The 15,750-nt window shown below is 46.6% G+C and overlaps 1 protein-coding gene across 1 annotated transcript in view; it reads left to right on the top strand.

Annotated features, from left to right (window-relative positions):
• The first annotated feature begins 519 nt into the window (after positions 1 to 519).
• PTPN5 (protein tyrosine phosphatase non-receptor type 5) overlaps positions 520 to 15,750 on the top strand; it is a 107,802-nt gene continuing 92,571 nt past the window's right edge. The window contains exon 1 of the mRNA XM_077820044.1: positions 520 to 583. Coding sequence (XP_077676170.1) covers positions 559 to 583 — 25 coding nt within the window. The 5' untranslated portion in view covers positions 520 to 558. The remainder of the gene's footprint in view (positions 584 to 15,750) is intronic.

Genomic DNA, 15,750 nt, shown 5'->3' on the forward strand with positions numbered 1-15,750 from the left:
TTATTATTATTATTATTTATTATTATTTCAAAGTGTCAGAAACCAAATAAAAAATCCTCTGCTTTGTGCTATCCTCAAACAAACAAAAACCTGAACCAGAAGCTAGATTAATTTCAACCTTTTTTTAAGAAATATGTTATATAAAGACATTGCCTCCTGGACTAAAACCCTGTATCGTGTATATTGTGTTTCAGCAAGTAATGAACTGTTTTGCTGAAGTATAATTAGGGATTTATAATGGAAACGCTGGTACAACCTTAACTATCCCATTGCAAATGTGACACTATTAATTAAGGGATCTCTGGTGTGCAGTATGCTCCTTGGTGAATTAGCCTGGTGGAAATTTATTGGCAATTTGCAAATTGGTTTCCAGTTTTGTTTTTAGCTTTTCCCTCTTATTACTGTACAAAGGAATTTTGATTCAGATAATTTGAGATTCTGTTTTACTTTACATTTCTCTTTCATCTCTGCTAAAGAGCACTCTCCCTCCCCTTTTTTTCTTCCATGCCTTAGGTGAGGGCTGTGGCATCTGATGATTCAGCTGGGGAAATCCTGGAGATGTGGTATAATGACTGTATCCTTGGTAAGTCTATTTAGTGCCTGTTTAGTATTGTAGGAGATTATTGCCCTGACCTCAACAACAGGCCAAATTCTGATCTCAACTCCACGTATAAATCTGATATAACTCCTTTGAATTAAGAAGAGTTACTCCCCATTTACACTGGTGTAATTGAGATCAGATTCTTGCCCAGTAGCATTGTGTAACTGGTACCTAGCATTTATTCTATTAGCAGACCTAGAGTAAGATATAAATAGCTTATTAATGCATTGTGTGTGTGTGTGTGTGGGGGGGGGGGTTAGATTGCCTCCTCCCATAGAAAACCCTCTGGAGGGGGATGAAGTTGGGGAATGAAAGACCACAACATTCTTTTTGTGGAGTTTCCTCTGAAGCAGCTTGTGAGGTGTGTCCGACCTCTCCCTTGTGGCCTCAGAATATGTGCTGATACTGTGAGGTCCCCGTGGATCTGATGGAAATCACTGAAGGCCGAGGTTTATTTGTACACTGTCACTGTGCGTTCTCACTGGCTTTTGAGTCCCCAGCCCTCCCTCAGCACCCTGTCAGCAGTGCACAGCTGCCTGCCTGCCTGCCATTTTCAGTCCTTTCACAGGGGTTTTCATAATGTGGAGAACTCAATTTACTTTTAAGTAGATTCCCCATTAGGCTGGTGAGTGAATGCTGTCTGCAGCCCACACTATTCCCATGCATGGATTTCCTCACCCTATAGAAAGGTGGGGGTCATGCAGGAAGAGTGGCAGCCCATCTCTGCTCAGAAAGGGAGCCATCCACTCTAAGGGAGGATTCTCTCTGCTCAGCAATCTTAACAGGAAAATCTGTCCCTGTGTTATTCTGATACACAATTAGTACTTTAAGGATGGCTTTATCATGATTTGAGCCAGTTTTTTCCAGACCTCCTGTATCACCAAGAATTTTGTTTCCTTTTTCAGCATGATATAGGATTTTAATCATCCTACTGAAAATATTTTGTACCCCTTATGGCTTGCCTAGGCATAGAGTTATTCTTGAAAAACTACATGTAGATACTCTTATCCAGAGTAAGAGTCCCTTCTTCCAAAATATCTTAATCCACTTTGGAAGTGGATTAAGCTAAACCAGAAAAGGCACTCCTATTCCAGAATAAGAGTGTTCACATGGAGTTATTCTGGAATAGTTATTCCATTTTAAATTCACACCCTACCTTATTCTGGAATAAATTTAATGTGTAGACAAGCCCTTAGATGCTTATAAACCCCTGGAATGCCTTAAACCAGGGGTTCTCAACCTTTTTCTTTTTGAGGCTCCCCCAACGTGCTATAAAAACTCCACGGCCCACCTGTGCCACAGTTGTTTTTATATAAAAGCCAGGGCTGCTGTTAGGGGGTAGCAAGCAGGGCAATTGCCCGGGGCCCCATGCCACAGGGGGCACCACAAAGCTAAGTTGCTCAGGCTTCAGCTTCAGCCCCTGATGGTGGGGTTCGGGGGCCTCAGTTGCAGCCCCATGAGGCGAGGCTTTGGCTTTCTGCCCTTGGCCCTATCAAGTCTGATGTCAGCCATGGTTGGTGGACCCCCTGAAACCTGGTCACGGCCCCCGCCAGGGGGCCTCGGACGTCTGGTTGAGAACCACTGACTTAAACTATGACTGTACTGATGAGTGTAGAAAAAATTCCTCCTGCATTGTTGAGGTTAGATAATTCAAAAGAGCTTGGCTTGTATTCTGGCACCTAAATGAAGAGCCTAAATTTTTCAACGCCATGCAATCACCACTGTTTTCAGTGAGAGTTGTTGGGTGCTGAGCACTTTCTGAATACCTGATCATTTCATTTAAGTGCCTACTTAGGGAGTGAACTCTTTTGAAAAATCTGGCCATTATAATGACTGGCCTCTTAGTAGTGGGACCATTAAAATGCATCACTTCACAACCATCATACCTCCCCAGGCAGTTTTACAGCCCCCCCCAGCCCCGAAGACAGGCACAGATGCTCATTAGCCATGGAAGCTATTTTTGTTTAAATTTTAGCAAGTTACCCCAGCCAGGCACTCACTTAGGAATGGCATATCCTCTTCGCTGTGGGCACACTGTGATAGGGTTGGTTGCTACGTGGATAAATTTGACTAGCAACTCTTAAACTCAACTAATGTTCTTTGGAAGCATGAAGGGCCATTGGCTACCTACACTCTTGCCCCTCTGTTGGGAGGTCATTGTGCTCACTCATTTCAATAGGAAGTAAGAATCAAGGGATCATGCACCCACAGTCATGTGTGCTGGCAATAGAGTCTTCAGAAAGATATTTACGTAAGAATCAGGCAACTAGTCCAGAGTGTAATGGTGATCATTGCAACCCTCTCCCAGGGAAAGAATAGGTGCTTTCAACTTGTTGATTTTACATAGGAAGCCCCTCATTGTGTAGGATTTAAAGAAGGAGTGAACAGGTTCTGGGCTCCTGTCAATAGTGAGTCCCTGCAAAGAATAAGATAGCAGGTGGTCACAGTTGTGAACAGCAGTATGAAAATACCTGTTAGCAGAACGTAGGTAGGCAAGTAAGAAACAGGCAGGTTCCCTTAAAAGGTAGTCTTCTATGGGGGTGGTGTTAGTTTGCTCCGGAAAACCCTTCCCACAGCTTACTTTGCCTGCTCAGAGGATGCTCAAAGATTTAAGCGTAAGCCAGTTGGTGGAGAGGCCTCACTAATGCTAAATATCTCCATGAATGCTTTGGCAATACCTCTGAGTATACGCTGAATACAGAATTACAGTATTTCAGCTTCTGTACATGGACTAATGCGCATGTGACCTGTTTTTATCCCTTGTATGTTGTTGTCGATCGTAGGCCATATTCTAGTTTCCGTGAAAGAAACTTTTAGCTGCTTGTGTCAACCTTGAACTTCATGAGCTGCACTGCAGAAGTTTTGCATATTAGGAGTGAAATTCAGTTGAATTTCCATGAATTTCCTCCATGCCACTTAAGCCCAGTAATTGCCCGAAGTGACATGAGGTGAGGGAAAAGTGATTAGCTGGCACAGGGGCCTTGACCTCTGCATCACCTTTAGACAGGCTAGTGTGGAGTGTAGCATTGAGGATGAGCAAGGGGTAAGGCTACTGGATCTGCAGTTATGTGGATCTAGCTGTCTTAATATTTCTCATAAATGTCCCAGGCTGGGGGATGTGGTAATTTTGCTTCCCAGCCGTTTTGCGCTATATTTACATAAGGCCCAGCTAGATGAGCCCATCCTAGAGCCCTTAGATGTTAGAGGTAATATTTGCAGATTATATTGTGACCTCTGGTACCAAATGGCACTGTGGCAAGAATTTTGTCCATTGTGGAGGAGCATGTGTTTTAAACAGAAGCAGGAGGTTTCATTTCCTCTCACACACTTATTTTTCTTACATGAGAATCCAGGAAAAATGTAACTGTGCACTTTGTGCCATCCTCGTGAGAGCAGAGGTGCTTGGGTGGAGACAGCTCTTCCACGTGGCTGTGAAAACAAGGGCCCAGATTCCGCTCTCAGTTATACTGGTGTAACTCTGGAGTAACCATTGTTCCTGAGATTGAAGTTCTCCATTGGAGTTCCTCTAGATTTACACAAGTTGTAGCTGCAATTAGAATCTGTCTTGGAGCTTATCTCACCAGACTTCTGTGCCTCCAGTAAACTGACTGCCAATTAACTTGAGGAAGTTAACATGTTTGGAAAGGTTGGTATGGACCCTCCACATGTTTGATCCAAGCTGTTTGTTTTTTACCTTAAACTGATCCCTTGGGTAACCTGGTAACCTTTGTACCTTTGATCAAACATGGGCGGGGGAGAGCACCCACATTGGTCTTTACAAATGTGTTAACTATCTCGAGTTATTAGGCAATCAATTAAAGAGAGGTGCAACAGTCTACTGAAGATGTGCCCTCGCTGTGTTTACTCTGTTGCTTCCGTAGCTGAGACCCTGTTACTGCTCCCCTTGTTTCCTCTCCTGCTGATTCCACTGCACACCCTTTATCAGGTTTCAGAGTAACAGCCGTGTTAGTCTGTATTCGCAAAAAGAAAAGGAGTACTCGTGGCACCTGAGAGACTAACCAATTTATTTGAGCATAAGCTTTCGTGAGCTACAGCATCCGACGAAGTGAGCTGTAGCTCACGAAAGCTTATGCTCAAATAAATTGGTTAGTCTCTAAGCCCTGGTCTACACTAGGACTTCAGGTCGAATTTAGCAGCATTAAATCGATGTAAACCTGCACCCGTCCACACGATGAAGCCCTTTATTTCGACTTAAAGGGCTCTTAAAATCGATTTCCTTACTCCACCCCTGACAAGTGGATTAGCGCTTAAATCGGCCTTGCTGGCTCGAATTTGGGGTACTGTGGACACAATTCAACGGTATTGGCCTCCGGGAGCTATCCCAGAGTGCTCCATTGTGACCGCTCTGGACAGCACTCTCAACTCAGATGCACTGGCCAGGTAGACAGGAAAAGAACCGCGAACTTTTGAATCTCATTTCCTGTTTGGCCAGCGTGGCAAGCTGCAGGTGACCATGCAGAGCTCATCAGCAGAGGTGACCATGATGGAGTCCCAGAATTGCAAAAGAGCTCCAGCATGGACCGAACGGGAGGTACAGGATCTGATCGCTGTATGGGGAGAGGAATCCGTACTATCAGAACTCCGTTCCAGTTTTCGAAATGCCAAAACCTTTGTCAAAATCTCCCAGGGCATGAAGGACAGAGGCCATAACAGGGACCCGAAGCAGTGCCACGTGAAACTGAAGGAGCTGAGGCAAGCCTACCAGAAAACCAGAGAGGCGAACGGCCGCTCTGGGTCAGAGCCCCAAACATGCTGCTTCTATGATGAGCTGCATGCCATTTTAGCGGGTTCAGCCACCACTACCCCAGCCGTGATGTTTGACTCCTTCAATGGAGATGGAGGCAATACGGAAGCAGGTTTTGGGGACGAAGAAGAAGATGATGATGATGATGATGATGATGATGAGGTTGTAGATAGCTCACAGCAAGCAAGCGGAGAAACCAGTTTTCCCGACAGCCAGGAACTGTTTCTCACCCTGGACCTGGAGCCAGTACCCCCCGAACCCACCCAAGGCTGCCTCCTGGACCCAGCAGGTGGAGAAGGGACCTCCGGTGAGTGTACCTTTTAAAATACTATACATGGTTTAAAAGCAAGCATGTGAAAGTATTACTTTTCCCTGGCATTCGCGGCTCTCCTGGATGTACTCCCAAAGCCTTTGCAAAAGGTTTCTGGGGAGGGCAGCCTTATTGCGTCCTTCATGGTAGGACACTTTACCACTCCAGGCCAGTAACACGTACTCAGGAATCATTGTACAACAAAGCATTGCAGTGTATGTTTGCTGGCGTTCAAACAACATCCGTTCTTTATCTCTCTGTGTTATCCTCAGGAGAGTGAGAGATAATTCATGTTCACCTGGTTGAAATAGTGCTTTTCTTCAGGGGACACTCAGAGGAGCCCATTCCTCCTGGGCTGTTTGCCTGTGGCGAAACAGAAATGTTCCCCGCTGTTAGCCACAGGGAGGGGGGAGGGTTGAGGGGGTAGCCACGCTGTAGGGGGAGGCAAAATGCGACCTTGTAACGAAAGCACATGTGCTATGTATGTAATGTTAACAGCAAGGTTTACAGTGAAAGAGTGTAGCCACTGTTTATAAAATGTGTCTTTTTAAATACTGCTGTCCCTTTTGTTTTCTCCACCAGCTGCATGTGTTTCAATGATCACAGGATCTTCTCCTTCCTAGAGGCTAGTGAAGCTTAGAAAGAAAAAAAAACACACTCGCGATGAAATGTTCTCCGGGCTCATGCTGTCCTCCCACACTGACAGAGCACAGACGAATGTGTGGAGGCAAATAATGTCAGAGTGCAGGAAAGCACAAAATGACCGGGAGGAGAGGTGGCGGGCTGAAGAGAGTAAGTGGCGGGCTGAAGAGAGGGCTGAAGCTCAAATGTGGCGGCAGCGTGATGAGAGGAGGCAGGATTCAATTCTGAGGCTGCTGGAGGACCAAACCAGTATGCTCCAGTGTATGGTTGAGCTGCAGCAAAGGCAGCTGGAGCACAGACTGCCACTACAGCCCCTGTGTAACCAACCACCCTCCTCCCCAAGTTCCATAGCCTCCACACCCAGACGCCCAAGAACGCGGTGGGGGGGCCACCGGCCAACCAGCCACTCTGCCACAGAGGATTGCCCACAAAAAAGAAGGCTGGCATTCAATAGATTTTAAAGTTGTAAACTTTTAAAGTGCTGTGTGGCATTTTCCTTCCCTCCTCCACCACCCCTCCTGGGCTACCTTGGTAGTCATCCCCCTATTTGTGTGATGAATGAATAAAGAATGCATGAATGTGAAGCAACAATGACTTTATTGCCTCTGCAAGCGGTGATCGAAGGGAGGAGGGGAGGGTGGTTAGCTTACAGGGAAGTAGAGTGAACCAAGGGGCGGGGGGTTTCATCAAGGAGAAACAAACAGAACTTTCACACCGTAGCCTGGCCAGTCATGAAACTGGTTTTCAAAGCTTCTCTGATGCGTACCGCGCCCTCCTGTGCTCTTCTAACCGCCCTGGTGTTTGGCTGCGCGTAACCAGCAGCCAGGCGATTTGCCTCAACCTCCCACCCCGCCATAAACGTCTCCCCCTTACTCTCACAGATATTGTGGAGCACACAGCAAGCAGTAATAACAGTGGGAATATTGGTTTCGCTGAGGTCTAAGCGAGTCAGTAAACTGCGCCAGCGTGCCTTTAAACGTCCAAATGCACATTCTACCACCATTCTGCACTTGCTCAGCCTGTAGTTGAACAGCTCCTGACTTCTGTCCAGGCTGCCTGTGTATGGCTTCATGAGCCATGGCATTAAGGGGTAGGCTGGGTCCCCAAGGATAACTATAGGCATTTCAACATCCCCAATGGTTATTTTCTGGTCTGGGAATAAAGTCCCTTCCTGCAGCTTTTGAAACAGACCAGAGTTCCTGAAGATGCGAGCGTCAGGTACCTTTTCCGGCCATCCCACGTTGATGTTGGTGAAACGTCCCTTGTGATCCACCAGAGCTTACAGCACTATTGAAAAGTACCCCTTGCAGTTTATGTACTCGGCGGCTTGGTGCTCCGGTGCCAAGATAGGGATATGGGTTCCGTCTATGGCCCCACCACAGTTAGGGAATCCCATTGCAGCAAAGCCATCCACTATGACCTGAACATTTCTCAGGGTCACTACCCTTGATATCAGCAGATCTTTGATTGCGTGGGCTACTTGCATCACAGCAGCCCCCACAGTAGATTTGCCCACTCCAAATTGATTCCCAACTGACCGGTAGCTGTCTGGCGTTGCAAGCTTCCACAGGGCTATCGCCACTCGCTTCTCAACTGTGAGGGCTGCTCTCATCTTGGTATTCATGTGCCTCAGGGCAGGGGAAAGCAAGTCACAAAGTTCCATGAAAGTGCCCTTACGCATGCAAAAGTTTTGCAGCCACTGGGAATCGTCCCAGACCTGCAACACTATGCGGTCCCACCAGTCTGTGCTTGTTTCCCGAGCCCAGAATCGGCGTTCCACAGCATGAACCTGCCCCATTAGCACCATGATGCATGCACTGGCAGGGCCCATGCTTTCAGAGAAATCTGTGTCCATGTCCTGATCACTCACGTGACCGCGCTGACGTCGCCTCCTCGCCCGGTATCGCTTTGCCAGGTTCTGGTGCTGCATATACTGCTGGATAATGCGCGTGGTGTTTAATGTGCTCCTAATTGCCAAAGTGAGCTGAGCGGCCTCCATGCTTGCCTTGGTATGGCGTCCGCACAGAAAAAAGGCGCGGAACGATTGTCTGCCGTTGCTCTGACGGAGGGAGGGGCGACTGACGACACGGCTTACAGGGTTGGCTTCAGGGAGCTAAAATCAACAAAGGGGGTGTCTTTACATCAAGGAGTATTTCAGGCAGGACTTCACGGAGGGTTCCAATAAGAAATGGTGCACCTAAGTTATTGTTCTTATTGGAACAAGGAGGTTAGCCTGGCCTCTGATTGATACATGACTAGATTTACCTCGCTGCACCTTCCCTGTGAGTGACTGCAGTGTGACCTAGAGGAATGAGTCCCCTAGACGGGGGAGGGGGGGAAGCAAATGAGTACAAAACAGATCTGGTCTATTTCTTGTTTTGATCCACTCCATCTACCTTTTACATCTTTGGCTGGCAGCAGATGGTGCAGAAGGACTGCATGCCATCCACATCTCATGGCTGCTTGGCAGAAGATGGTACAGTACGACTGCTAGCCATCCTCATCTCTTGCCTGCCCGGCAGAAGATGGTACAATATGACTGCTAGCCATCCTCATCTCTTGCCTGCCCGGCAGAAGATGGTACAGTATGACTGCTAGCAATTCGTATCGCCTGCCTGCTGACCATAAGACTGACTGCAGGACTAAAGAGAATGACCTGGTCAAGTCACTCCAAATTTAGTCCCTGTGCCCATGTCTGTCTAGGCGCTCCCAGCCGACGTGGCCAGGAGCACCTGGGACGTGACGATGACGGCTACCAGTCGTACTGTACCGTCTGCTGCCACAAGGCAATGGGTTGCTGCTACTGTGTAGCAATGCCGTACCGCGTCTGCCAGCACCCAGGAGACATACGGTGACGGTTACCTGAGCGGGCTCCATGCTTGCCGTGGTATGGCGTCTGCACAGGTAACTCAGGAAAAAAGGCGCGAAACGATTGTCTGCCCTTGCTTTCACGGAGGGAGGGAGGGAAGGGGGGCCTGACGATATGTACCCAGAACCACCCGCGACAATGTTTTAGCGCCATCAGGCATTGGGATCTCAACCCAGAATTCCAATGGGCAGCGGAGACTGCGGGAACTGTGGGATAGCTACCCACAGTGCAACACTCCGGAAGTCGACTCTAGCCTCGGTACTGTGGAAGCACTCCGCCGAGTTAATGCACTTAATGCACTTAGAGCATTTTCTGTGGGACACACACACTCGAATATATAAAACTGATTTCTAAAAAACCGACTTCTATAAATTCGACCTTATTCCCTAGTGTAGACATACCCTTAGGTGCCACAAGTACTCCTTTTCTTTTTGCACCGTTTATCAGTGGCCCTGGGGGAGACACACACAGCATTCACATGCCCAGAGAGGGAAAATCTTAAAAGAACAAAACAAGCAACTACGGGTGAGCAATTGAAAAGAAAATCAGTCTCTGTCATGTTATGTTATAGGAGTCTTGAAGATTCAAAGATCCGCCTCATTTGTACTAGATAGTAAGGGCTCAATTGCCAGCCCTTTATAGGTGTGGAGCTACAATGGAGAGATTGTGCCGTGGGTACTCTGTCTTCCTCCGTCTGCTCCTTGCAAGGTGTGTGTGTGTGTGGGTGGAAGGTAATATGGGAAAGCAGTCTGCTCCGTTCATGGCTCTGCCTTCTCCTCTGAGTCCCAGGAGGAACAGGGGTGAGCAGTCCCTTGTACGCCGTAGAATGCAGGTAGCATAGGGGTTGCTATTGTGTGTAGCCCTTCCACAGCACGCTTGGACGCCTTGGACGCCCCTCCAATCCTGCATTCCCATGCAAGGGCTGCAAACAATCTGGCCCTCAGTATTTTACATTTATAGTGTAGGACATATTGTGGTGGAATCCAGCATACTTGTTTAGATTATATACATACAGCACAGCTGAAATGCCAGCAGCTGTGTGTGGAGAACAGCAGCCAGCACACAGCCTGCTGACCAGTCATCTCACCATTACCTTGTCCTCCCCCGTCTGTTTTCTACTCATGCTGTCTCACATTTTACACTCGGACTATAAACTCTTCAGGGTAGGCACTGACATTTTGTTATGTGTTTGTACAATGGGCCTCTGGGCCCTCCCACCATACAAATAATACTTAGGTAGGCGGTGCACACTTCCTAGCTTGTGTAGGCTGAGCTTATTGCAAGCACCAGGGTCCCCCTTCTCCCTGCCCCATGGATGAGGTTCTCTGAGGGATCCTGGCATGGGGGAAGAGGGGCATACAAAGCCAATAGTGGGGGGAGAAGGAAGGAGGGTATGGGGGCAGACAGAGCCCTGGACATGGGGGGGTAATGGGGATTCACACATTGTCTACATCCTCTCTTCAGGAGCCGTGGTCCTGCTCCCAGCTCAGGGGGATGCGGAAAGGGGTGAGGGAGGGTGCGAGGTACAAAGTTTGGGGACCACTGCCCTACTCTATAGACAAAGGCAGAGGTGCTTAAGGCTGTTGTGTGATATAGGGATGTACAAATTTAACCGGTTAACTGATAAGCATCAGTCTTATCGGTTTCAGTTCAGGGTTAACGATTAAACTCCGCTGCCGGCTGGAGCACAGGCCCTCACGGCCGCCCGGGGCAGCAGCCAGGAGGGACCCCGAGTACGTGGTTGGTAGCGGAGTCTCAGGTGCAGGGCTGTGACCTCGGCCGCGGGGGGCCGGCAGCGGGGACCTGTATAAAACGTGGGGGTGCTGCAGCACCCCCTGCACCCATAGTTCCCCCGTTAAACGTTTCACCGTGTAACCGATAAAATTTTAATTGGTTACACGGTTACTTTTTTTAACTGCTATTTACATCCCTAGTGTGATAAAGAGCTGGCAGGGGCTTTATGTGTCCCCCATTTCCCCTTAGTTTTCCAGTTTTCCTCAAAAGTTAGTTGCCTAGAACGTTCCCTGAATCATAGAATTGATCAGACACAGCATTCAAAAAGTTACTCCATTACAGACAGACAGACAGAAATGCCTTTGAGTTGAGTATAAGGTCTTCGGGGCACAGCCAGTAACAATTAGATGGCATCAAAATGATAACAAGCAAAAGGAATCTTTTGGCCTAGACCCTAAACTTTATGAAATATGGCCCAGGAGCGCATGTTCATGCAAAGCAGAGAGTACCTCACTGTTTTAAAGTCTCATCTGAAAAAGTCACACGTGCATTAAAACGTTAAGGTACTCAGTTTATATAAATGGGAAGAACGAAGGCTGTGTTGAGCCTGTTGAGATTAGGGTTGCCAACCCTCCAGGATTGTCCTGGAATCTCCAGGCCTAAAGATTAATCTTTGATTAAAGATTATGTCATATGATGAAACCTCCAGGAATACCTCCAAACACAATTGGCAACCCTAGTTGGGATGCCACATCAAATTTTATTTATGCATAGCTCATTATGCCATCCCTTCCACTGTACCAATATATGTGGACCCCCATTGACTTTAAAAAGGACATGTTATGTGTCTGGCATGTACTGAATTCAACAGGACTCTGCAAAGGCACAGGGGTCTGTCAACCCATATGGATTCTGTTGCTTTCTTGGGGCCTTAATCTATAGTGAATATATAGTTTTACTTCAAGCACTACATTCAGCTGCTGAAGCTTTGTACAAAACTGAGAGCAGGGCATTCAAAGCAAAAAAACTGAGGGCCTAATCCAAAACCCACCAAAGTTACTGGAAGGATTCACATTTACTTAAACGGGCTTTGGATCAGAATTTAAATTAGGCCCCAGTTAAGGAAAATATCCCTATTTGTGACACACTTAAGTAGATGCTTAAATCCAATTGAAGTCAGTGGGATTTCAAAAAGAAAAGGAGTACTTGTGGCACCTTAGAGACTAAAAAATTTATTTGAGCATAGGCTTTTGTGAGCTACAGCTCACTAAATTTGTTAGTCTCTAAGGTGCCACAAGTCCTCCTTTTCTTTTTGCGGATACAGACTAACACGGCTGCTACTCTGAAACCAGTGGGATTTCAGTATATGCTTAAAGTTAAGCACGTGTCTAAGTGCTACCCTGGAAAGGGGATGAATTTAAGCACACATTTAAGTACTTTCCTGAACTGGGACTTCACTGTAGACCAGTCCAGCTTCCAACAATGTATAGTTACAGACACCTTAACCTGAGGGGTTCCGGTATCTCTGACTGATGCGTACGTAATGAAGATGTAAAAATACAATAAATTGGCAATCATCTTTCTCACCATGTGAGAAAGCAAAGAGATTGTGCCAATCAAATATGCACATTAGATGACTAAGTGCTCCCACACTTTCAGTGTAGGCAGGGAATATGCTATGCTGCCACATATGTGCACCAGACACATACCAAATGCTTTTTATTCTGACTGTTTTGTTTTGGGGGTTTTTTTTAGATGAGAGTTCAGCTCACTGAGCAGGATGTTTATCTCTGTGCCTGGAAAACAATATTGATCATAATTTTTAATGGACAATAGCGTTTTTAAAACAGATAACCAATATGGATGCACCTTGAGTGACATCAGTACCTAAAGTGGTTGCTATAAATGTTCCTCAGGAAAGATTTGAGCATCACGCTTAGCATTTGAGTATATTAGTAAGTACTGAATGAACTTTTTTTTTTCTATCAGAGGTGTTGCTGGAGACGGGAAAGTTTCACACGTAAGCCATATGATTTGGGTTTGATTTTCTTTCCTTGATAAATATATGTGATAAAAAAACCTAACAAAGTTGTATTAAGGAAATTAATTCCATCTAATTCTTGCTCAGATATGCGTATATGAGACAAAATATGCATTCAGACACTACTAGGCCTAGTGCCAGAGAAATAGCTCTTAATAAATACCCATACATGGTTACAGTTATTTGAATTACAGTAGCACCCACAGGCCCAAACCAAGATCAGGGCCCCGTTGTGCTAGAATATGTGCTAGGCACATAGTATGAAACCATCCTTGACCCAAAGAGCTTACAGTTTAGACATGCAAGGCAAATGGGGCAACAGAGACACAGAGAGGTGAAGTGACTTGCCCAAGGCAGCACCACAGGTCAGTGGCAGAGCCAAGAATGGAACCCAGGTATCCTGAGTCCCAGTCCTGTGCCTTAACCACTCGATAATAATGCCTCTTAGATAGATAGAGTGATAGGGAGTATGTGACTAAAAACCAGTAGCCTGTGGTCAAAAGGAGGGCAGATCTGAGAGAGATTCTAGGAAGAGCAGACCTAGGAGTCAATATTCCATCAAAAATGTAGGGGCCAGTCAGTGGTGTTGGAACTGAGGGTGCTGCCACACTTCGTGCCTTGAAGTAGTAATAACAAACACCAAATACACTGTTTCCATCATCAACACCCCACTGTAAAAATTGTTCCAGCTCCCCTGGGGCCAGTCAAGAAAGTGCCAGTGAGGAAGCCAGGCATGGAGTGTATAGAGGCCCATGGAGGTAAAGAGCGGGAAATTTAGGCTGCAGAGCACACGTGGCTGGGAACCCACAGTAGAGTGTGTATGTGGATTCCTCATATACCACCACACCATGAGTTGGTGCAGTAACCCCTGGAGGAGCTGAATAGATCCCAGTGTGGCTGAAGACAAGGTGAAAGAGGACAGATCTTCAGAGGGAGGGTTGTACCCTGTAGAAGATCCTGGGGTAGAAAATTTGGTTTGGAGTTTATATTGGACTTAAACCCCTGGAAGGGGTGGAGTTTTGGACTTAACTGGAGGGCTAAATAATTGCAAGGACCTGACAGCACTGGGAGCTGGTGAATGACTGACACTAAGGGGAAACTGAGGCAGAGAAAGGGTCTGATGCGTGGTTTAAAGAGATCCTTCTGCACAATTCCTATCCAGCAACACACCTAACCCCACACATATAACCCATTTACTTCAGTAGGACTTACCATGCTTAAGTGCTTTGCTGATTCAGGGCTTCAAAGGAAAAGTGGGAGAATATTTCTCCAACAGCATCTTGTGCCATAGTAGTGGTGATGGTGATATGTATTATAAGCCCCACAGGACTTGTTTCCATAAGTTGCCTGTGCAACGACTGTCTTCCAGAAACGAAGACTTCTCCGTTCTTTCCAGCAAAAGAAAAGAAAAGAGTAGCAATTGCTAATCCTCTGCTGCCATCTCACTTTGTGAAATGTTTCCTCTTTCCTAGGTTTGCATTAAAATTCTGTGTAGCATTGCCTGCAGGTGTTAGTGTCTCTTAGCTACTCCTGCAGAGCCAGAGCATGTGTGCGGATGGCTGCATGTACAATTGTGTATGTGCACGGGCAGAGCCTGGGGCTATGTCTGCGCTTAAACCGCTGCAGCGCTGTAGCACTTCATTGTAGGTACTCGTTACGGTGATGGGAGGGGTTCTCCTGTCGCTGTAGTTAATCAGCCTCCCCAAGAGGCAATATCTAGGTCAATGGAAGAATTCTTCTACCGCTGTCTATGCCAGGGGTCAGGTCAGTTTAACTATGTCACGCAGGGTTGTGGATTTTTCACATCCCTGGGCGACATAGCTGGTTGACCTAACCGTTTGAGTATAGACCTGGCCTGAGTTGAAGCTCCCAATGAAAAATCAACCCAAGATCTTAAAATATGAATTTGTGCTAGTACGGTGCACTGGGTGAAGGTAGTTCTGCTTCTGTGAAATACTCTAAATAGGCTTTTTAGTATTTGGCTGTCACTATGCTTGAGTCTCGCAATTCCTTAATAGTCCGTTCGCCGTGACTTATCCTTCAGAGGTTTCAAATACTACAATAGAAACTAGGCTGAATTCTTGTCTAACTTGGAGCCTGACCCTGCAAACACTTATGCACATGAATAACTTTTCTCCTGTGTGTAGTTAGAACTACTCACGTGAGTATAGTTAAGTGCATACAGAAGAGTTTTAAGACACTGTGGCCCTGTTTTTTAAAATCACGGGCTGCCTTTAAAATTGCATTTTGATTTTAAGAGTCTTCTCATACTTACAGGCACATAACAACAGCAGCTTGGCATATCTTTCTGATTTCCTGCTACTATGGGAATGTCCATTCGAGAAAAGCTGTGTATGGGCCAGCCTACCTGAGCTAGCCCCAGTCCAGTGCTGTAACAACAGCGGTGAAAACAGAGCAGTGTGGGCTTCAGAGCAGGCTACAGAGCCAAATCCATACCCAGGGTCCATGCTGGGCTTGTGCTATCCGCACTGAAGCCCATGTGGCACTGTCATCACGGCGGCTGTTACCTGTGCTAGGTGGAGCTCAGGTAGGCTACCCCATGCACAGCTCTTGCCGTGTCGACATGCCCTGAGGACTCCCACACATTCAGATATGCCTGAAATTACTTATGTGGAATGCCGTCAATATCAATTTGAAACGTCAGTCAGGTCTTTTAGTGATTATGCACCAAAGCAGTAGAATCAAATAATTGTGAACAGCTGAATTTCTTCTCGTTTAAGTCAAAAATGGGAGATATGCATGTTTTTCCCTCCCTGTAGTTAGTCTT

The sequence above is a fragment of the Eretmochelys imbricata genome, chromosome 6 (assembly GCF_965152235.1).
Source record: "Eretmochelys imbricata isolate rEreImb1 chromosome 6, rEreImb1.hap1, whole genome shotgun sequence".
In the NCBI taxonomy this organism is placed as follows: domain Eukaryota; kingdom Metazoa; phylum Chordata; order Testudines; family Cheloniidae; genus Eretmochelys; species Eretmochelys imbricata.